Genomic DNA, 22,308 nt, shown 5'->3' with positions numbered 1-22,308 from the left:
CTGATATTTGATGAGAGGGGGCAATTGCAACTAAGGGAGTATGAATGGGTCTAGCTTGTTCTTGGGAACTGGAAGCTTGGAATACTGGTTTGCTTTAAATATTTGTCACACCCCCGAACCAGACGACGGAAACGTCTGAGGGCTCGCGTGACTTAAATTGAAATATCATCACAATGTATATACATGAAACATAACATAAACATCACCATGCATCAATATTTTACAACTGACATTGTTCACATCAAGTACATTGTCCAAATATTACATTTCCATAGCAAATTGTTTGAGAGTTTTTCAAAACATAACATCCTAATACACTTGATATTGTCCTCCAATTTATCTGTTACATGAGAATACAAGTTATTTTGAAAACGTCAACATATGGAATGTTGGTGAGTTCATAAGCAGGTTTGATATGAAAATGTTTTGTGTAGTTTATAAAAAAAAACCCAGAAAATCCGGTATTTTCTGAAACGACAATTGTTTATACAATAAGTGTGAAGATCCATAGGTTTATGCATGAATGATTTCAAAACGTGTATAAATGAGAGGTTTTGCATTAAAGTTATTGAGAGTACAAGTGACTAATGTTGATTTCCCCCAAAAAACCCGATGTTTTCCAATAAGTAGTATGATCGTTTTGTATTATTATATCATCACAACGACTAAATATGATTTCCCTTGATTACTTAGACGGTATTGGATTTTTTTATGTGAGTCGTTATAACCATGCATGATAATGACTAGTTCGTTTGTCTTGGCATTCTAGTGAACGCCAGAATTGATCTTAAGATTTTGTTACCCTAGACTGGCCGAGTCTAACTGTAGCGAACAGCTGAGGTGTGGGGGAGTCACCCCCGTATAGATCTATACACAAACTCTCTCTCTCTCTCTCTCTCTCTCCAGGAGACTTTGATTATAACTACAGACTACGACCGACACTTAAAGGTGTCGCCCGTTATTACTCACTTAATCCAAACGAATTTGATTACCCTTGATTAACAACCTGATTTTTGTTTACTTAAATAGAAGCTAAGCCTAACAGACGAGGAGAAGAGGACTACGAGGTTCCACTAATCGCGTGTGTTATCCAAGGCTGTCGAGTATACGAAGGGCGCATTGACCTAATTCGCAATATGATTTTGTTTGGACCTTACTAGCAATGCTAATGGGCCACTAAGGCCCAATAGCATGTAGATGCCATTGAGGGTCCCTTAAGCCTGAAATTGGGTCACCGGAGGTCCAATAGACATATATTATTATTGTTAGACCCAAAAGTCATGTTAATGGGTCACGAAGGCCCAATAAGCATGATTAGAATCTTTCAAGCCCAACAGTTTGAATATTTACTTGTTTTAAGTATGGTATAATCGACGGAATGTCTGATTGATCAATTGTTAAATCGCAAAGGCACGAAGTTTGTCGATCGTTTTATAACGATATTTAAATTAATGAAAATATATGCACATTTTTCCATTCTAAATTCATAGTTAGGATTTTGGTATTTTTGACCCAATATCTTAATAATAAGGTAATTGACTCAAAAATATTGGTTTGACCTTTTCAGTCATTCTTTAATAAAAATGACAATTTTAGTCCCTTTTTTTATAAAAAAATGACATTTTAGGTCCATAAACTATCTTTCTTGACATTTTGGCCCAAAGACCTATTTAAATAATGTATTTAGCCCAAAGTTTACTTTTTGGCAGCTTCAGCCCCTTTAGTAAAAAGATTTTCATTTATAGTCCAAACTTTTCGCAACTTTTACAAATTTGACCCAAAATCCAAAACTTTGCATTTTTAATCCTTTTTGGCAAAAAGGGTCATTTTAACCCCTGAAATAGATTTATTTACCTTTTGACCCACTGTTTTGAGAAATTTACCATTTCAGCCCCTTAAAACCCGTATTTTTTGCAAATTTTGGGCCTATGGGCCGAAAAGCCCAAAGTTTGGCCCAATAGGCTAAAATTTACATGTTAGTCCTTTGAAGAGCATAATATTCATAAAAGCTTCCATTTTAACTGTTTTGACCCTTTTGATCCTTATAAAAACCATGAATGACAACCTTTATCCCAACTTTTGTTTATTTGACAAAAATAGCCCAAAAATGAGTTTTATGTTGTAACATGCTTATCATAACCTTAGATGATAATTTTTATTAACTTGTTAAATGTAATACATCCTAGATCTCGTATTTTTCCTCCTTGAGCTATAGATCTCGAGATTTCTTTCATTTTTGGCACAGATTTACCACATAAACACATGAAATCACACATAACATACAAATACACATAGATCTACACATTTTACTTGTATTCTCCCCAATAAAACTTGTGAAAACCAAAAATAGAGGGGTATGAACTCACCTTGTTTGTTTTTATCAGTTTTGAAGAAAGAAATGGAAGAGTTTGATGCTATTTTCGGCCCTAACAAGCTTTCTTGGGTGGATCTCGAACTTAGGATGTTTCTGTTGGATATAGTGTCTAAGTCCATAACTATATTTGGTATGTACTTGACCCGACCCGGCATGGTCCATTTGGGTCGCACTTCACCCGAACAATTTATGGATAATATTTGAGAATAGTACAAGTTATGATTTATTAATATATTATAAGTTCTAATATATTAATATAAGATCATATTATTTAATTAGTAGTGATCTATAATTAATCTAGGATTAATTTAGAGATCAAAGATATTACTAATTAAATATGGGCTTCTATATTTATATAGTGTGGGCTAGTGTTTATCTGGAATGGGCTAGGCTTGCATGGAAAAAGTCCATGGATACTCCATGGAGCTTTAACCCTTGGATCTCATGGAAATGAAGAGACATGGGTATTAGGGTTTACATGGAAGTAACCCTAATCCATCACATTATATAAAGGAGGCTTTGGTTCTTGAAATGACACTAGTTGACACTTGTTGAGGTAAGGGCCGATTTCAAGATAGTAGTGACTATTCTCTCAAAGTTTCAAGTTTGTGGTGATTTGTGATTTCCATTTGAGGCATCCACACTATTGGTGCTAGGCTCTAAAACTCCAAGGAATCAACTACAACTACAAGGTAAGTATTTCTACTAGCTTTATTTGATTCATGTTCCCCATGTCATGCTAGTTAGGATATGAACCTTGGAAAAATAATTATTTGCATGTATCTTAGACAAACATAGATCCAAGGTTTATTAGGGTTGCATGTACACTTAGGAAGTGTTAGAATGCTCAAAACCCAACAGTGGTATCAGAGCCTAGGCTTGTTTGTTTGATACTTGATGCAAAATGGTTGAAAAGGTCGAAAAACTTGCTGTCTGCCTGATGAACTCGCCGAGTCCATGGGGGGACTCGCCGAGTTCATGTGTATCTTCAACCTACTCGCCGAGTAGGTTCATGCACTCGGCGAGTAGGAGCCACAGAGTGCAGATTTTCGACTTTAGTTGCTGGAAATGTATTAGAAACATTACCCTAAACTGTTTTGGTACTTGAAAACTTGTTTTAGTTGGTGTAATGTCTTGCTAATTCATTTACAACAACTAGTTATCAAAATTACAAAGTTTTAAATGTGATTTTGATTCATTAAAGTGTTCATATTCATGTTCTTGTTCTTATGATGTTTAGATGATCACAGGAATTATTTGTAACCTATGTGGTAGTTTAATTCTTCATCATAATGTGTTTTAATGGTATCCATAACTTGTCCTCAAGTTATGGAAAACCAAAAGTCACTTGAGTTAAAAACCATTAAAAGAACACAAGAGTTAGAAAAAATGAAGAGTCTTCATTTTATTACTCTAATAAACTCATAAGTTACAAGAAATGAAAAGTTTTGAAAGTTTACAAAACTTGCCCTCAAGTTTTGGAACAAGTAAAGTCAAGTTAAACTTTAGTTCCAACCCTTAGAATTTTAAAAAGTTAAAATTCAACCCTTATATATATTATTATGATTTAATTATATATATATATATATATATATATATATATATATATATATATATATATATGTATAAGAACAAAGTCGTCTTACCGCTAGTACGCCTCATTCACGAAGCCGGTCTATAAGGTGGGTATAAGGTTGTTGCCTATAAAACGGCAACTTAATGGGTGTCCACTCTCACCCACCGCTTGCTTGACCGGTGGAGGGTCGTTAGCCGAACGGGTAAGACAAGGACTTACAAATTCTCATTAAAAGTATGATGAATATTACAAGTAACTAAATGTTTTATTAAATTCCCAATCTTAGTTACTTTAGGAAAAATGTGAATAAGGTGCTAATCCATGAAATTACGCTTTACACTTTGTTTAAGTCGTCGGTGGAGCGTGTGTGGTTAACCGGCACACTAACTTGGACTTAACAAGGTAGGTAAAGGGTGACTTAAAGTTTATTATAGTATCGATGGAGCGTGTGTGGTTTATCGGCACACTGATTGAGTGATAAACTTTAAGGGTACCAAGTGATTTGCATGGTTACTTCACACCTCGTTTTGTGATCCTCGGCATCCCAGTCACAAAACTTGGAGGGCACACTCGAGATTGAAACATGCCTTTGAAAAGTTCATTGAATCTCAAAGAATCTAGGAATTTCTAAGAACCAATCAACAAAAAAACTAATATTTAAATGTTTCGGTTTTCGTGGTGGAAATTGGTGAATCGTCATTCACCTACCTTTCGAATATGTTATAGCTTGGATTACGGCATACCTCTTATAAGTTATAATATATTGTGATTGGATCCTAGCCTTAATATTACATTTGGGTGTTTTATTAAGGACTCTCTTAATATCTAAACTAATCTTGTTCTCTTCTTTCAAATGTCTTCTAACAATGCTGCTTCTGGCTCTAATCCTAATGGCTCCTTTACCCTTATGAACTTGTGTGGGAAAGTCACCTTTGATGGATCCAATTTCAATGAGTGGATCAGAAACATCAGGATGATTACCCGCTACGAGGACAAAGAATATGTCCTTGACAAGGAGCTTAAGGAGATTGATGAGACCACTACAACTCCTCAGGAGATCGCTGTGTAACAGCCCAAAATTTCAGGTATTGTTATAATTATGTTTTTGGGTGTTTTAAGAGGGGACTCGGCGAGTTGGAGCCTAGACTCGCCGAGTAGGATCGCGGATCTGGTCGCGGGTTCGCGACTGGACTCGACGAGTCCGGATATGGACTCGGCGAGTCTGCGCTGTTTAGCGAAAACCCTAACCGTTCAGGTTTGGGACGTATATGAGGGACCTTATGGCCGTCATTGTTCACCCTAGCCTTCTGAGAGAAACCCTATTTCGATTGTGAGCATCTGGAGCAAGGGTGAAGACCATTGTTGATTTTGGAAGTGTTGTTTTGCAAGGAAGAAGAGGCTTGGTTAAGGGAACAACAAGAGAAGCCCCGTTCTGAGGATTTGGGGACACAGAGAGCACGTTATTCAGGTAATATTTCGAGTGCATTCTCTTATGTTGATGTGTATATGGATTTAGGGTTTATGGAACCCTTTTGTGGCTAGATTGAATGTTACCTTAGTCCCCCAAACGATTGGAACCCTGTATTGGGACCTTTGGAGGTCCAGAATGTCCCATGCCTGAGCATTTCGGGAATCAATGGAGGTTTTGGATTGGAATCCTTATGCCTTAGGTCAAAATGTAAATTATGAGTCATGGGGTGTATTATGAGCACCGAAATGAGGACATTACGTGATGAATCAGTCTAGGAAGGCCAGACCTATGAATGGTCGGAGCAGTTCTGACCTTAGAAAGCAGTTTGAGCGGTTGCATGGCATGGACTCGCCGAGTCCGATGAACAGACTCGGCGAGTAGCTTGAAGATTAACTGGGACTCGTCGAGTTGTTCTTCAGACTCGACGAGTTGAGTCGGGGTGGCCCCGCGATTCTTCCAGGAGGAACTCGTCGAGTCAAGGAGGATACTTGACGAGTAGAAAGGGAATCTTATAGAATTGGTGAGGACGTCTAGACTCGCCGAGTCGCCCTAGCACTCGCCGAGTCCGGTCAAGTTGACCGTTGACCGTTGACCAGAGTTGACCTATGTCTGACTTCTTAGGGATAGTCAAACTTAGAAGATAAAAGTGTTAATAAGAGATATATGATGTTATAGGGAGATTGTAGCTCGGTGGATCGAGAACGAGTGATTTCGGGATTTGCTAGCTTTCGATATTCACGAGGTGAGTCTTCTCACTATACTGTACCCGGAAGGGTTTGACTGTATGACCGGAAGGTCAGATATGATATGTGATATATGTGCTATATGTGGTAAGTTATTTGTTATACGTGCTATGTATGTTATGGGCCGGAAGACGATTATGTTACGGGCCGGAAGGCATTATGTTATGGGCCGGAAGGCGATTATGTTATGGGCCGGAAGGCGTTGTGTTATGGACCGGAAGGTCGGCGTGGGTAGGACCGGAAGGTTTACCCAGCAGGGACGGAAGTCCCCTGAGACACATGGACCGGAAGGTCAGGGCCTGGAAAGGCGTATGTGCGTAAGTTGTATATTGGGGAACTCACTAAGCATTTATGCTTACAGTTGTTATGTATGTGTTTCAGGTACTAGCGAGGACCGTGGGAAGGCGCCGGCGTGATCTGTACACACTGAAGGATGTTTTGTGATCTTGGGATTTAGATGAGTTGTATTTTGACATGACACTTGAAATGTTTATGCCTTGTTTTGAATGAAAATATTATATTTTGAAATGAAAATTTTGTTTGAAAATTTACGGTGTTACACGCTGACTTTCGGGCACATGAAAGGGATGCTACGAAAGTGGCTTGCATCATGATGGTCACGATGACAGCGGAACTCCAAAAGTCTTATGATGATTTCTACCCTTATGAAATGCACCAAGATTTGATGGAAAGATACCATCAAAGTGCACGACAAGAGAGGTATGAAATCATCTGCTCCATGATAACAGCCATGATGAAGGACGGGGAATCCGTCACGAGCCACATGCAGAAAATGCAAAGGTATGTGGATCGTTTGTTGAAGCTTAATGTGAACTTCCCTGAGGATATTGCAATAGACATCATTTTGCACTCCTATCATCGTGCTATGATCAATTCCGCATGACATATCACATGAATAAGGAAGAGGTCACACTCAGCAAACTTTAGGGACTTCTCAAGACCGCAGAAACATGTCTTAAGGGGAAGTCGGTTGTTAACACTCCTACTCCAAACTCTACTCCGGTTTTGGCAATCGGGAAAAGTCGAGGGAAGAAAAGAAAGAGATCTTCGAAGGGTACCAAGGGTCGGACCCTTGATGGCTCTTCTACAAGTGGAACCAAGAAAGGTTTCATCACTCCTTCTTCTGACCCAAAAGAGGCTGAATGCTTCTATTGCCATGAAAAAGCTCATTGGAAGCGGAACTGCCCAAAGTACCAGCAGGATGTAAAGGATGGGAAAGTTAAACCCAACCATGCAGGTATTTACACTATCTTATCTAATAACTCACCCCATTCTAAATCTTGGGTCCTTGATACCGGTTGTGGTATTCATATTTGTTGTGACTTGCAGGGACTAAGAAGAAGTGAGAATGTGGAGCAAGGAAGAATAAACTTGATCATGGGGAATAGGAAAGCTTCACCTGTCACCAAGATTGGAGTTTATACTTTATCGCTAAGTAGTGGGTTTAATTTAGATTTGAATAAATGTTGTTATTGGCAAGAAATATTATTTCCTTTCATGCTTTGTACAAACAAGGGTTTACCTTTTCGTTTAATAATGAAGTTGGTTCTATTGATGCTTTCTTTAATAATGTTCTTTATTTTAAAGCATTACCTTGTGATGGTGTGTATGAAGTTGTATCTGTTGTAGATAAATTAGGAAATAATGTTTTGTGTATTAATTCTATTAATAATAATAACTTGGATAAAGCATCATTATGGCATTGTCGCCTTGGACATATAAGCAAGAAACGCATAGGCCAACTCCAAAAGGATGGAGTCTTGGAGTCATTTGACCTAAAGTCAGATGATAGTTGCAAATCATGCTTACTTGGAAAAATGACAAAGTCACCCTTCACAGGCTCGTGTGAGAGGGGTGAAGGTTTGTTGGATCTTGTACACACGGATGTGTGTGGACCATTCAAACATGCCACAAGGGATGCTAATCGTTATTATTTGACTTTTACTGATGATTACAGTAGATATGAATATGTCTACCTAATCAAGCATAAGTCAGAGACTTTCGAGAAGTTTAAGGAATTTAAACAGGAAGTCGAGAATCAATTGGGCAGGAACATTAAGATCTTCGATCCGATCGTGGTGGTGAGTATCTTAGTTCAGAGTTCCTTGACTATCTTAGGGAATGTGGGATTGTCTCACAATTGACACCTCCCAGGACACCACAGTTGAATGGTGTAGCTGAGAGGCGTAATCGAACCTTGTTAGATATGGTTCGTTCCATGATGATTCGAGCTATGCTACCAATCTCATTCTGGGGGTATGCCTTAGAGACTGCCACCCATATTCTTAATATGGTCCCTACAAAGAAAGTTGTCAAAACTCCTCACGAGATGTGGACTGGTAAAGTACCTAAACTAGACCACATCAAGATTTGGGGTTGCGAGGCTTTCGTGAGACGCGAGACTCATGATAAGCTCGAACCCCGAAGCGAGAGGTGTATTTTCATCGGCTACCCACAACAATCCTTTGGTTACCTCTTCTACAGACCTAGTGATAATGTGGTCTTTGTAGCAAGAAGAGGAGTTTTTCGAGAAAGAGAGTTTATAAGCCAAGGAAACAGTGGGAGCAAAATTGATCTTGAAGAAATTCAAGAGTCAAGTGGTGAAGGAACTTCAAACCCTAGCCCTCAACTTGAGGAGGAAACTCCTGTTGAGCCAGTTGATGTGCCTGTACCTCTGAGGTGTTCCACGAGAGTTAGGAATGCACCTGAGCATTATTATGGTTTCCATATTACTGCGGAAGGTGAGACACTTATTAGTGATGAGACACTAGTAGGTCTAGATGAACCTAACAGCTACACGGAAGCCATGGCAGGCCTTGAGGCTGCTAAATGGAAAAAGGCTATGGATAGTGAGATACAATCCATGTATGACAATCAAGTTTGGAACTTGGTTGAGAATGTACCTGGTCGTAAGACTGTAGGGTGCAAATGGATCTTCAAGAAGAAGACCGACATGGATGGTAATGTACACACTTATAAGGCACGACTGGTTGCAAAAGGTTATTCTCAAACTCCGGGAGTTGATTATGATGAAACCTTTTCACCAGTGGCCAAGATAAAGTCTATTAGGGTTCTGTTAGCCATTGCTGCATTTCATGATTATGAAATATGGCAAATGGATGTCAAAACCGCTTTCCTTAATGGAAAGTTGGCTGAGGATGTTTACATGATTCAGCCAGAGGGTTTTGTCAGTACCGAGTACCCCAATAGAGTGTGTAAACTCGAGAAATCCATTTATGGATTGAAACAGGCACCTCGCAGGTGGAATCTTTGCTTTGATGAGAAAGTCAAGGAATTTGGCTTTTCAAGGAGTGAAGATGAATCTTGCGTCTATATCAAGGCTAGTGGGAGCATAGTCAGTTTTTTGGTACTGTATGTGGATGACATACTACTCATAGGAAATGACATCCCAACCCTGCAGGAAGTAAAGTCCTGGCTTGGGAAGTGTTTCGCTATGAAGGACCTTGGTGAAGCTGCCTATATCCTGGGGATAAAGATTTTGAGAAACAGGAGTAAAAGACTAATTGGACTTAGTCAAAGTACCTACTTGGACAAAGTGTTGAAAAGATTCAACATGCATAACTCCAAGAAAGGTGAGTTACCCATTCAGAGTAACGCCAGATTGAGTAAGACACAAAGCCCTAGTACTGAGGCTGAGATAGCAGAAATGAGTCGACTTCCTTATGCTTCAGCTGTAGGATCGATCATGTATGCTATGACGTGTACTCGACCTGATTTAGCCTTTGCTTTGAGCATGGTTAGCAGGTATCAGGGGAACCCTGGCAAGGAACACTGGACTGCGGTAAAGAATATCCTCAAGTACCTGCGAAGGACTAAGGACTGGGTCCTTACCTTTGGTGGGAGTGATGACTTGAGAGTTGTAGGGTATAGTGATGCTAGCTTCCAGACTGATAGGGATAATTTCCGCTCTCAGTCGGGCTGGGTCTTTACCTTAAACGGAGGAGCAATCACTTGGAAGAGTTCCAAGCAGGAGACAATGGCTAATTCTACTTGTGAATCAGAGTATATAGCGGCAAGCGAGGCAGCAAAGGAGGCTATATGGCTAAAGAACTTCATCGGAGACCTTGGAGTTGTACCAGCTATAAAAGAGCCAATGGAGATTTTCTGTGACAGCAATAGTGCGGTTGCCTTAGCCAAGGAACCAAGAGATCATGGGAGATCCAGACACATTGACAGAGAATATCACTTCATCAGACATCGAATAGAAGAAGGGATCCTCGTGGCGAAGAGAGTATCATCAGATGAGAACCCAGCAGATCCCCTCACGAAGGGACTGAGTAGGGTTAAGCATCTCCAGCATGCTCGGAGCATAGGGCTAAAGGATGATATAAGTTTTAGTAGTTAGATAAATTATGAAATTTGTAAAGTGTAATTGACATTTGATGATGAATAAAAGGTGTTTTATTTATGAGTAAAGTGTTGCTATCTCTTGTCAATCGTTTACTATATTTCTTTTGCATGTTTTGACTTCCAGAATAATTATGTTTGGTATATCATATTATTCAAACCTCCACAGTCGGTCATATGTCGAAAGTAGGTATGAATCAAGACTGTCATGATTGGTTGCAGAGGTCTAAGGTGTTGGACATGGCTACAACAATCATGAGTGCTCATAAGTTCTGAGCATTGGACTCAACCCACGCTCACTGGAATCACTTCATGGAATTTTATCTCGAGTGATCGTGAGATGGTAATATCATATAAGTCTTCAAACCTAGAGATATGATTTGTTACTTACGAGTTGGTTATGCATTGATTGTACGAAAACGCATTGGTAACTCGATGTTATAAAACGTGCTTTTGTGTGTATTCAATGAGTGGTAGAACAAACATATGATTCGAAGTTTATCTGTTCCTTCTTGGATTAGAAGCTGATATCTGGGGCCCCTCGATGATTTTGTTTTGACCTATGTACCGGGCCCGGTCAGAACTAAATTGATGTGTTCAGTTGAGTTCTATGTCAAACAAATCGGAAATCGGGAAACAAATGCTGGACAATAAGCAAGACAATGCTCCATGTATTTGTCCGGCTGATATCTAGAACAGAGGATTATATGATCACTTATCTAAATGGCGCGTTCTAGTTCAACAGGGTTTAAAGAGCTACGATTGCTGATCGGTTCCTGAAGTTATACTTGCAACTATAGTTACTAGACTTATCCAAGTGGGAGACTGTTGGATATAGTGTCTAAGTCCATAACTATATTTGGTATGTACTTGACCCGACCCGGCATGGTCCATTTGGGTTGCACTTCACCCGAACAATTTATGGATAATATTTGAGAATAGTACAAGTTATGATTTATTAATATATTATAAGTTCTAATATATTAATATAAGATCATATTATTTAATTAGTAGTGATCTATAATTAATCTAGGATTAATTTAGAGATCAAAGATATTACTAATTAAATATGGGCTTCTATATTTATATAGTGTGGGCTAGTGCTTATTTGGAATGGGCTAGGCTTGCATGGAAAAAGTCCATGGATACTCCATGGAGCTTTAACCCTTGGATCTCATGGAAATGAAGAGACATGGGTATTAGGGTTTACATGGAAGTAACCCTAATCCATCACACTATATAAAGGAGGCTTTGGTTCTTGAAATGACACTAGTTGACACTTGTTGAGGTGAGGGCCGATTTCAAGATAGTAGTGACTATTCTCTCAAAGTTCCAAGTTTGTGGTGATTTGTGATTTCCATTTGAGGCATCCACACTATTGGTGCTAGGCTCTAAAACTCCAAGGAATCAACTACAACTACAAGGTAAGTATTTCTACTAGCTTTATTTGATTCATGTTCCCCATGCCATGCTAGTTAGGATATGAACCTTGGAAAAATAATTATTTGCATGTATCTTAGACAAACATAGATCCAAGGTTTATTAGGGTTGCATGTACACTTAGGAAGTGTTAGAATGCTCAAAACCCAACAGTTTCTAGGATGATCATGAGTTTGCATGAGTTAAGAAGAGAATTTTGCTAAAACAAAGAAACTAGATCATGGATCTAAGCACAAACTTACCAAGAATGATGATTTCTTATGGAAGAACCCTCTTGAAATGCCCTAGATCTCGAAATTTTGATGGAGGAATGAAGGCATTCTTGAGAGAGTTTGGAAAGATTAGAGAATGAATTATGTGTGTGTGTTGATGCTCTTGGTCGAGAGTAGAAGAAGAGAGGGGAGAGAGATAAAATGAGTTGACATGCATGGAAGTATGGGATTTGTGCATGGGTTTCCAATGGACAAATATAAGGTGTCTTGCCCTCACAATTCTTCATTTCTTCCTTTTTTATTTATCTACTTTTTATTTTTTTATTTTTTTAACTAATAGGGCCGAGATAGAGAGAAGGAAGAGAATGGCTTGGGCCTTTTGTGCTTGAGTCCATAATATGAGGCCCAATTTGATGATTTTCGGCCCATTGGGCCTTTAGAGTAGTTCACGGCCCAAATTTAGCATAAAGGAATGGATTTGAGTTCATTAAAGCTATATGGACTTGCTATGGCCCAATAAGGCCCATTAAAGATAAACTAGTCCATTTTAGGCTTATAATGCCCAAAAGGTTAAGTCTCATGAAAGTGGGTCCAATGAGAGCCCATTTAAGAGTTATAAGCCCAAAATAGTCAAATTGGAAGTTTATTGGCCCATTAGGCCCAATAAAGAAATCGTAGTCCATATTAGACTTAAGCCAGGATTTCTAGGGTTTCCAACCTATTGTTGACTATTTGAGTGTTTGTATAGAGTGTTTGATGGAATTTTGTTGTCATTGAACAAGCATCATACATGCTTTCAAGTTTTAGTTACAATGTTATCTTTGCTCAATGTTTACAAAGCATTAGAATTCACAGTTGTGACAATATTACTGGAGATTGTTAAAATTTGTGGAGCAATGAAAATTGTGACAAGTTCCTTATAGTCCAAGGGCAGTAATTGAAACTTGGTTTACATTTCAATTTACAATTGATTTGTTGAATGTCAATCATCACGTTTAAATTAAGGATGATGACCTACAAGCAAAGAACTCAATTTTCAAGGAACGGCAAACGTTGGCTTTATAATTTCACAATATGTGAATGAAAAATAAAATGTTTGCATGTATAAATAGGTAACTTCCATTCATTTGTAAGATGTGCCACAACTTGTAATCTTCAGAGTGAATAAAAAAGAAAACCCAGTTGCAGTCTGTGGATGTAGGATTGACACCGAATCTGAACCATGTAAAATCCTTGTGTTATCGTTTGCTTTCGTGTGTGTGTTTGTGATAGTGTTTTCACTGCGTGTTCCCTGTCCGATTCCTAACAATTATTATGAACCTATAAATAAGAGTTATCAGTAATTCCATTCATAATATTGATTGATCTACTTACGGGAGTGATGTTTAGGGTTGATCTAGTAAGATGTTTAAAGTGGATTTTCCAAACAGTATACTTTGTATACCAAACGGATCCTACCTCCGATATAATCTTACCTGGTTATTGTTTATTTGATAGAACTTAAAATATTCATCGATATTAGTGAAAGATCTAGCTTTTATTACCAGCTTTCCATAGATATTAATAAGTTATAGTATTATAGGTTAATACTTGTTAGACGTGTTACTCACCAGTGGGATTGCCAATTGGATAGCTAATAGTTGTCTGAGTAACTGTCCTGGTGAGTTACCTCACTATATTATGTGTTACAATATATATCCATGTATGTTATGATATAAGAGTTAGTAGAGTAGATCTAAATGTATATTCTCTATGTGCTTACTGTCATTATACTAGAGTTATTGAGTAAAGACGGAAGTATAGTCTTTATGTGCTTAAATGTTACTATACTTGAATTATTCATTACGGTTAAGTGAGGGGTTGACGATGGAACGACAACAGGTCGGGATCCTATAAACTCGTGTTGATGGCGAAATGGCAGGTAAGTCATAAGTCTAGACACACATATTATTAGTGGATCGTCGAAAGGCCGTGAGTCAGTTGGTGAATCGACAAAAGGTCGTGAGCCATTGTTTGTAGGTATGTATATGTATTATGATATATGGTATCTTGGGGAACTCTCTAAACTTCGTGCTTACCCAGTTGATTACAAATGATTTCAGACACTTCTTCGGATCGTGAGGAGGGCAAGACTAGACTGTATACACGCACAATGTCATGTATTAGTTTTCCGCATATTCTATATGTATTGTGATATACAATCTCTTAGGGAACTAACTAAGCTTCTTGTTTTCTCAATTGATTATAAATGATTTCAGGTACTTCTTCGGATCATGAGAAGGTCAAGACTTGACTGTATACACACATCAGTGTCATGTATTAGTTTATGCATATTCTATTGTACTCTGATTGAATAACTAACTATTGATTGTCGAACCATGGCTTTAATGATAAATAAATGAATGTCTTAATGAAATTTTATCTTTCAAAAATGAAAATTTTGTTATGAAAAATTAGATAGTGTACTAGTTGTTGATGATATGATTTTTTATTTTAATAATAAAGACTTCTTTTCGAATTTATTACAGACCTAAAATATGTCTGGACCAATTATATGTAGTTTTACTTCTTCTTCGTCTCTTTCACCTTATCAAATAAAATGTTTCTCTCCTCCGTCCTTCACTTGGAAACCAAATGTTCGAATGGTATGCTAGTGGAATGCATGACACTCACAAAAATGTTTTGGTCTTTTATTTTTTTGGTTTTCACAATGTTTTTTTTTTTTTTATTTTTTTTTATTTTTTTAATGTCGGCAATGACAATGAAATCCTAGTAAATTCAAATTTTTTGATGTTAGAAATTTAAGAAGGAAAGTTAAAGATTATCATACCCCCTCAATATTTTTAACATTACATATGAAAACCCTTCGCCGCTATTCGCCACCACCCAACACAACCTCCACCACTACCACCACCATTATCGCCATCATCGCCACCCTATGCAATCATTCGTGTTGCTATAGCGCTCTATTGCATTACTATAGCGGATAGCAAACTTACATAAAATAACAAAAGTGTTTAGCGGTGGAAAATCATGGTCACGCTATTAGTACCGCATTTGACCACAAATCGAATAACGTTGTAGGGGGAATAGCGTCACATTTTTATTAGGTCAACAATTTTGCAATTCTACTTCATCTCTTCGGTATATGAACACTACAACTCCCCTAAATCTTTGAAATTCGACTTCATCTCCTCAATATTTGATTTTTGCTCTGTGTTTTTGCAATTGATTTTGGGTTTTGGTCAAGAAAGAGGGGAGGAGAGATGTACGATGGTCCAACTGAGAGTAGAGTGGAGAAAGAAATATATGATTTTTTTTTCTTCATTTGAATGCATGATTTATTTATACACATGAATAGAGAAAATCATGGGCCTGTGCAGTCAAAGAGACAAAGACTTTGGACATCATGGGCTTTTGCATTTAAAAAACCACAATAGCACCTTTATACCAATATGAAAACCGTTATTGCAAATAGTGGTTAGTGATCATTATTTGGTTTTTTACAGTGATAATTGCATAGCTGTTAGCCTGCCATCACCATTATTGTTATTTTATAATATTTCAATTTCATTTCCTATAACCTAAACAAAATATGAAATTAAATTTCAGTCTTCATAAATTCCTTAACAAATTCCAATTTCTTCTAAAATTTTTTTTTAAACATTTTGAGAACCAAAACAAAGACCGCTTGTCTCACGGTTTACAAAATTAAGGAAATGTTTCGGACTATATAAGATTTCTCATGCGTCTCCGTGGAAGAAATCCCTTTAATCATATTTTGGCGGGAGAGATATGGCGAACAAGCTAATCAGCGAAATGGGGCTCCCGAAATCGATTGGGCACATATTCGCTGCTCGCAATATCATTACCGCAAAGGTACACATGCTTCCGATTCAAACTCTATTACTCATGATTAGGGTTTTTATTCTTGTAGTTTAATCGAATCTGCTTCTCATTTGGATTCTAGATTCTATTGTGGTCTGTATTAAAGTCATTCTTCTCTCTCAATCTTACGAAGAAACAATAACAACGAATAAAATAAATAGGACTAAGAGTATAATCTTGTTTGTTTAGGTAATGCCGTAATGGAATCACTGGCTTTCCCAAACAGGATCGCAGCTTTAATAACTCAAGAAATATGTCCTGTTTTTATATTCATACTACTACTGATATAAACATAATCGTTTTTGTGGATAAACATCAAGTTAATTGAACATCTAAAGAAAAAGATTTTGAGTCAAATAATAACAAACCCTCACATTTTCCTTTTTTTTCCCTTAAAGATCAGCCTATCCCTTATACACTTTGTAATCATCCCTTCACCTTTAAAGTTTAATCTTCCATCATGATATGCTGAAATGAACACTTCCAACAAGGCAACACCTTTAATCTTCATTTGCATCATTGTTTCCCACTTTGATTTCACCAAGTTGTCCTTTTGTCCATAGTGTGTCAAATATAAACTTGATCCTTGCAAATATGCATTGAATTTCAAATTAGCAGTATCTAAAACCCATTACATTTTTTCTTCATTCAGATTTACCACAATTGTAGTTTCATTTATTCAAATCAAGAAGATTTTGATTATATCTATAAAACCGATTGTTTGATATAGCTATGTTAAAGAATGAAGAGATTTTTTTCATCTGATATTAAAAGATGACCTATCTAAGTTTCAAAGTTAAGTCATTGAATTTAAACATTGACCTTTTGTGTTAGGATGCTTTATCATTGACTGAATTCGAGTTGATGGAATTATTAGATGTGGGTTTGACTCAAGTGGCTTTGGCAGTAGCCCTGATTAGTGAGATTGCTTCTCCTCCATATCAAACGGTAACAAGCTTATTCTACTTCTCTCAACTCAAATTTAAATTCAATTCTTATTCTATTTATGATGATATATTTTGCATTTATTTTATCATATGATATATCATTATATCTTTTTTTTTTTTCGGATCATTGTGATTGAATTCCTAATTCTGTGTAGCAGCTGTGGTTTTAGGTTCAATCCCTGTTGGAGCAACGCATGCAAAATGAGTATCTGACAGGTCATCTTCCCACACATCTGAAGGGTCTTGATTTAGCATTATTTGGTGGAATCCCATTTGGTGCTTTGACTGAGTTAGTAGGTCCCGCTGGAATCGGTAAAACACAAGTATGTCAAAGTCAAAGTCAAAGATTCACTTCATTACAAATTTACAATACTTGATCATCTTTTTAGGTTTAGGTCAAGAAAGAAGGAGCTGATGATCTTTTTTGGTTGCAGTTTTGTTTGAAGATGTCTGTTTTGGCTACATTGCCATCTTGTTATGGGGGGTTGGATGGTCATGTAATATATATTGATGTAGAATCCAAATTTAGTTCAAGAAGGTATCACTTTGCTTTTATACCTAATATTAAATCTTAACTTCTAAAAATAAAAAGTAAAAAAAAATTGAGCTTTTGTTTACAGGTTAATTGAAATTGGTCTTAATAGCTTCCCAGAAATATTTCACTTGGAGGGCATGGCAAAAGAGGTGTGTCTTGCTTAATAAGATGATTTCTTTAGTCTCTCAAATATTTTTCTTATTTATTTATTTATTTTTGTCTAGATGGCAGGTAGGATAACAGTTTTAAGACCTGGTTCTCTGAGTGAGTTCACTGAGAGGTAAAAAAGATTTGATAATATCCTTTTTTGTGCCAATTAAATGTGATCCATTTCTAATTAAATCAATCTTTATTACAACTATTTTGTTTCCAGTTTGCAGAAAATTAAAGTTTCACTTCTGCAGAACCAAGTGAAGTTGCTAGTTGTTGATAGTATGGCTGCTCTTGTGTCAGGGTGAGTTAACTCGGTTTAGTAATCTATGTTTTAAGCTCTCTGAGTCTCATGCCTTGTATGTATATTGTATGACAAATATATTATACATGTGAATATGCAATATTTATTGAATAAAATGGTGGTTTTGTGTTATATATATATTTAGGGAATATGAACAAGGACCTCCAAGGCAACATCCATTGGGTTGGCATATATCATTTATCAAGTGAGACCTTTCTTTCTCTCTTCCTTTTGTACCCTTTTAGACTGTGAAAAAGACGTGAATGCCCTCCTCCTCATCATTGAAAAGTTTTTTGTATAACTTTATATTTATTATTAAATTATTGATTATCAAGGTCACTTGCTGAGTTTTCAAGAATACCTGTGGTGATGACAAACCAAGTGAGATCTCGAAGTGCTACTGAAATCTCTAATTATTCTTTCCAAGGTATGAATGAACTCAACTCATCATAATACAAATTACAAAATTACAAAACTACCCTACCCTATTATATATATATAGGGGAGAGGAGGGACGATTGTGGAAATTTTGATTCTCATCTTGTTGCTGCTCTGGGGATTCACTGGGCTCATGCTGTTACTATTCGTCTTGTTCTTGAATCTAGATCAGGTTGCTTACTTGATTATTAACCATTAACTCACAAATCACTCATATATAATATCATATATTATATATCATATATATCTAATCTGGTTGTTGTGTTATAGGGAAAAGATTTATAAAGGTGGCAAAATCTCCAATGTCTCCACCTCTTTCATTCCCTTTCAAAATTACTTCATCTGGGATTCTTTTGCTTAATGATGATGGAATAGAAATGTCAGGACCACAAATCAATGCAATCGATCATCAAGGTTTGTTTCTAATCTTTTTTGTTTAAGTAGTTATCCCAAATTTACATGAATGCCATGGTTTTTCACTTATATGATGAAAATTGAAATGCAGGTCACAGTGACATAATTTTATCATAGAGATGAAAGTATGTTTCTATGTTTCCAAGTGTTGTTTCCTGACAATTTCATTGTGTAGTTTAAGTTGATCATTTGATGATTTTGAAAATGAAAATACTAAATGTGAAGTACTTGAAGGGGTAATAAGTTTAACTTCTATGAACGTTTTGAAATTTATTTATTTGAGAAGTCAACTCAAGAGTCAAGACAAAGAAGATGATCTACATACACACATCGACACTTAATACTCACAAATAGAAAACAGGAATAAACATAATAAGTTAATTTAGTTAGGAACAATGTATCAATATAAGAACAAGAGTCTTTAAAAAGAAAAACATGTTTTGTTCATAGATGGATCCTTGTAGATGACAAACCTTGGTACTAAAAGTATGAATTTGTAAGTCAACATGAAACTATGAATGCTTATGTGGCTATGTCTATTGTAGAATTTGAAATGATTAGTGAGCCAAGTTGAGTCGGATGAAAAACAGAAACAAAAAATATTCGTGTTGTTATAAATAACTGAAATCAAGAGGATGATGACCAATGAGCGATAGAAGAAGTAAATGGGTTATCATGTTTACAACAGTTATCAAATTCATAAATTAAAAGTACTAATAAAAAAGTAAATGAAGTTAAAACAAAATTGTATCAATGTGTAAAAAAGATAGAAGAAGCAAATGCGTTATCATTTTTAGCAACTATTATTCTTCTACAAAATTTTTACTCATTTGGTCCATAATGGTTATTGTGTGTAAATTAAATCATTAAAATTTTATCAATGCGTAAAAAATTAAATAAAAATAAATGAAGTTATATCAAAATGAAAAAAAAACCACTTAAAATAAGGTCTTGAAAACATATATTCTAAAATTGGTAAACAAATACATAAGAATCGAAACTATAAAACTAAGAAAACAAGATGTTGACCATAAAATTCATCATGTTTTTAATACTTTAGATATCAATTGTGAAACTCATTTCCTCGCACTCTTAAATATTTTCATGAACAAAAGAACAAAGATGAACAATGGATACATACATATTAAAATGAAACATCAAATAAAAATCAACAGTTTTGTTAAAATCAAGTTATAAAATGAAAAAAAAAGGTCTAGGTCTTGAAAACCAAATATTAGATAAATTCAAAATTTGTAAGCAAATACATAATCAAAAACTGTAAAAGTAAAACAGGTAAACAAAGTTTTAGCCATAAAATTCATAATGTTTTTAATATTTTAGCATAATTATGAATTTGATTTCCCCACGCTCCTCATGTATCTTCACAATCAAAAAATAGAGTCAGACAACAAATTGGTGGAAGAATCGAATCAAGTTAATCAAAAAAAAAAAAAAAAAACAATTCTAGGTTTTAAAAACCAAATATTTTAAAAACTCAAAATTAGTAAACAAATACACGATAGTAATAACGATAAAACAAAGAAAACAAAATCTTAGCCATAAAATTTACCTTTTTCATGATAATTTAGATCAATTTTCAAACTAATTTTCCCATGCTTTTATACATCATATATTTTCATGATAATTTAGATCATTTTTGAAACTAATTTTCCCACGCTTTCATATATTTTCACAATCGAAAAACAAAATAATGAACAACAGAGCTAGACTTATTAAAAAAAACAATTTGGTTAAAAATGAACGAAGATAACCAAATTGTAAAAAAATCAATTAAGCTTAGGTCTTGAAAACCAAATATTCGAAAAATCAAAATTTGTAAACAAATACATAATAAGAAAATTTGTAAAACAAAGAAAACAAAATAAAATTCATCATATTATTAATAGTTTAGATCATTTGTGAATTGATTCCCCCATCCTCTCATATATTTTCTCGATTAAAAGAACAAACCGATGAACAATGAGGGTGTTTTACACTTTTACTGATTTAATATACTATAGTGAATCACAACAAGTCATGGTCGTTAAGTGTGATTTACAAATATGATTATACTGGAGCAAGTCGTCTGAGCCTTTGTGCAGTATGTTCGAACACTAAATAGTAAGACTATGCCCGATTAGTAATCACATTTATAAGAGTCATAAAGTAAATATTTATATTTATAGAATAAACACATAGTGTCGATGAAACTATCTATTTGCTCCATAAAGAAAAACATGTTTTGTCCGTAGATGGATTGTTGTAGATGACAACTAAAAGCATGAAATTATATGTTACTAACATGAAAATACAAATTGCAGGGTCGGCCCCGAGATTTTAGAGGTTGTGTGCAGTTTGGTAAAAATAGGCCCAAAATAAGGTAAAAATGATTAAAACTGATGATATAATCATGTTCGTGTTGCACCGGTCATATGCAGCTGAGTCATATACAAAAGTCTGATAGAATTAAAGTCAATATACAAAATCCCTAGATTAAACATTTAGTTGATCAACGGATTATAGTCCCATCATCATTAAACAAAATAGAAAAAAATTAATTACGGTAGCAAGCAAGGTACTCAAGGACAACTTCAAGGTAAATAGAAGCATTGATTCCTTCTTATGGATTATCTTACTTTTGATTTGTGTGTTTGTATAATATTATTGTTCTTTTGAACAACAAGACTTTTTATTAACATAAGAATGCCAGTAGGAAGCTGGCTTGATGTATCAGTACAAAAATAAAAAAATAAAAACATCACTGGCAACTAAACAAGCACTTACCCCGGGACCTAAAAACCCCAGGTTTTCAATTAGACAATGAAATAAAGCAGAAAGAACCACAACAATTCCTCACATAACCAACCATAGACTGAAAATGGCAGACCTTCAACACATTACACAACCAAAAATCCTGCAAAAAAATATGAATACACTTTTAGCAAATCAAAAAACTTTAGAATAGTCACACTAAAATGACAATTAAATAATTATCCACCTACGGTAAGTATGGGATAATGAATGAATACGTACCTTTATTGGATTCCTTATTGCTCTAGAACATGAAGTACTTTTTGTCTAAAAAATATATGCGATAAATAACTAAATAAGAACATCCTCCAATTAACCACAAAGATGAATGAACTGTGTGAATTGACAAATCGTTGTTGGATGTGAATCGATAAATAGTTGACACTAAAAAGTAGACAAAAACTTTGTTGCTGAATGTGAATCGACAAATGGTTCGAAGAAAACACCTTTACCAAGGATGGCTATCGACAAATCATTGCTGTCATTTATCTTTTTTCACGCGTATGATCGAGAAACAAATCGTCACTTCAAATTTTGGCTTGTTTGGGTGTTCTGTTTCCCAATTGATTAACCTAAAACATTTGGGCGCTAAATGAATATAGTTGGTATTACATAC

General features: G+C 35.7%; 1 protein-coding gene across 1 annotated transcript; it reads left to right on the top strand.

The window, feature by feature from the left end:
* Window positions 1–15,874: 15,874 nt before the first annotated feature.
* RAD51B (DNA repair (Rad51) family protein) lies at window positions 15,875–19,140 on the top strand. The gene is made up of 12 exons (XM_078999777.1): window positions 15,875–16,084; window positions 16,928–17,041; window positions 17,211–17,363; window positions 17,475–17,578; window positions 17,661–17,724; window positions 17,800–17,855; window positions 17,949–18,029; window positions 18,175–18,234; window positions 18,365–18,456; window positions 18,532–18,639; window positions 18,738–18,881; window positions 18,973–19,140. Exons 1-12 carry the CDS (start codon window positions 16,001–16,003, stop codon window positions 18,996–18,998), a joined length of 1,086 nt encoding a protein of 361 aa, XP_078855903.1. The 5' UTR covers window positions 15,875–16,000; the 3' UTR covers window positions 18,999–19,140.
* The last annotated feature ends 3,168 nt before the right edge of the window (window positions 19,141–22,308 follow it).

Source organism: Lactuca serriola, chromosome 5 (assembly GCF_051521515.1).
Source record: "Lactuca serriola cultivar US96UC23 chromosome 5, Lser_US96UC23_V15, whole genome shotgun sequence".
NCBI classification, from domain to species: domain Eukaryota; kingdom Viridiplantae; phylum Streptophyta; class Magnoliopsida; order Asterales; family Asteraceae; genus Lactuca; species Lactuca serriola.
The sequence above is the reverse complement of the archived record's forward strand: the minus strand, read 5'-3'. Positions and strand labels throughout refer to the sequence as shown.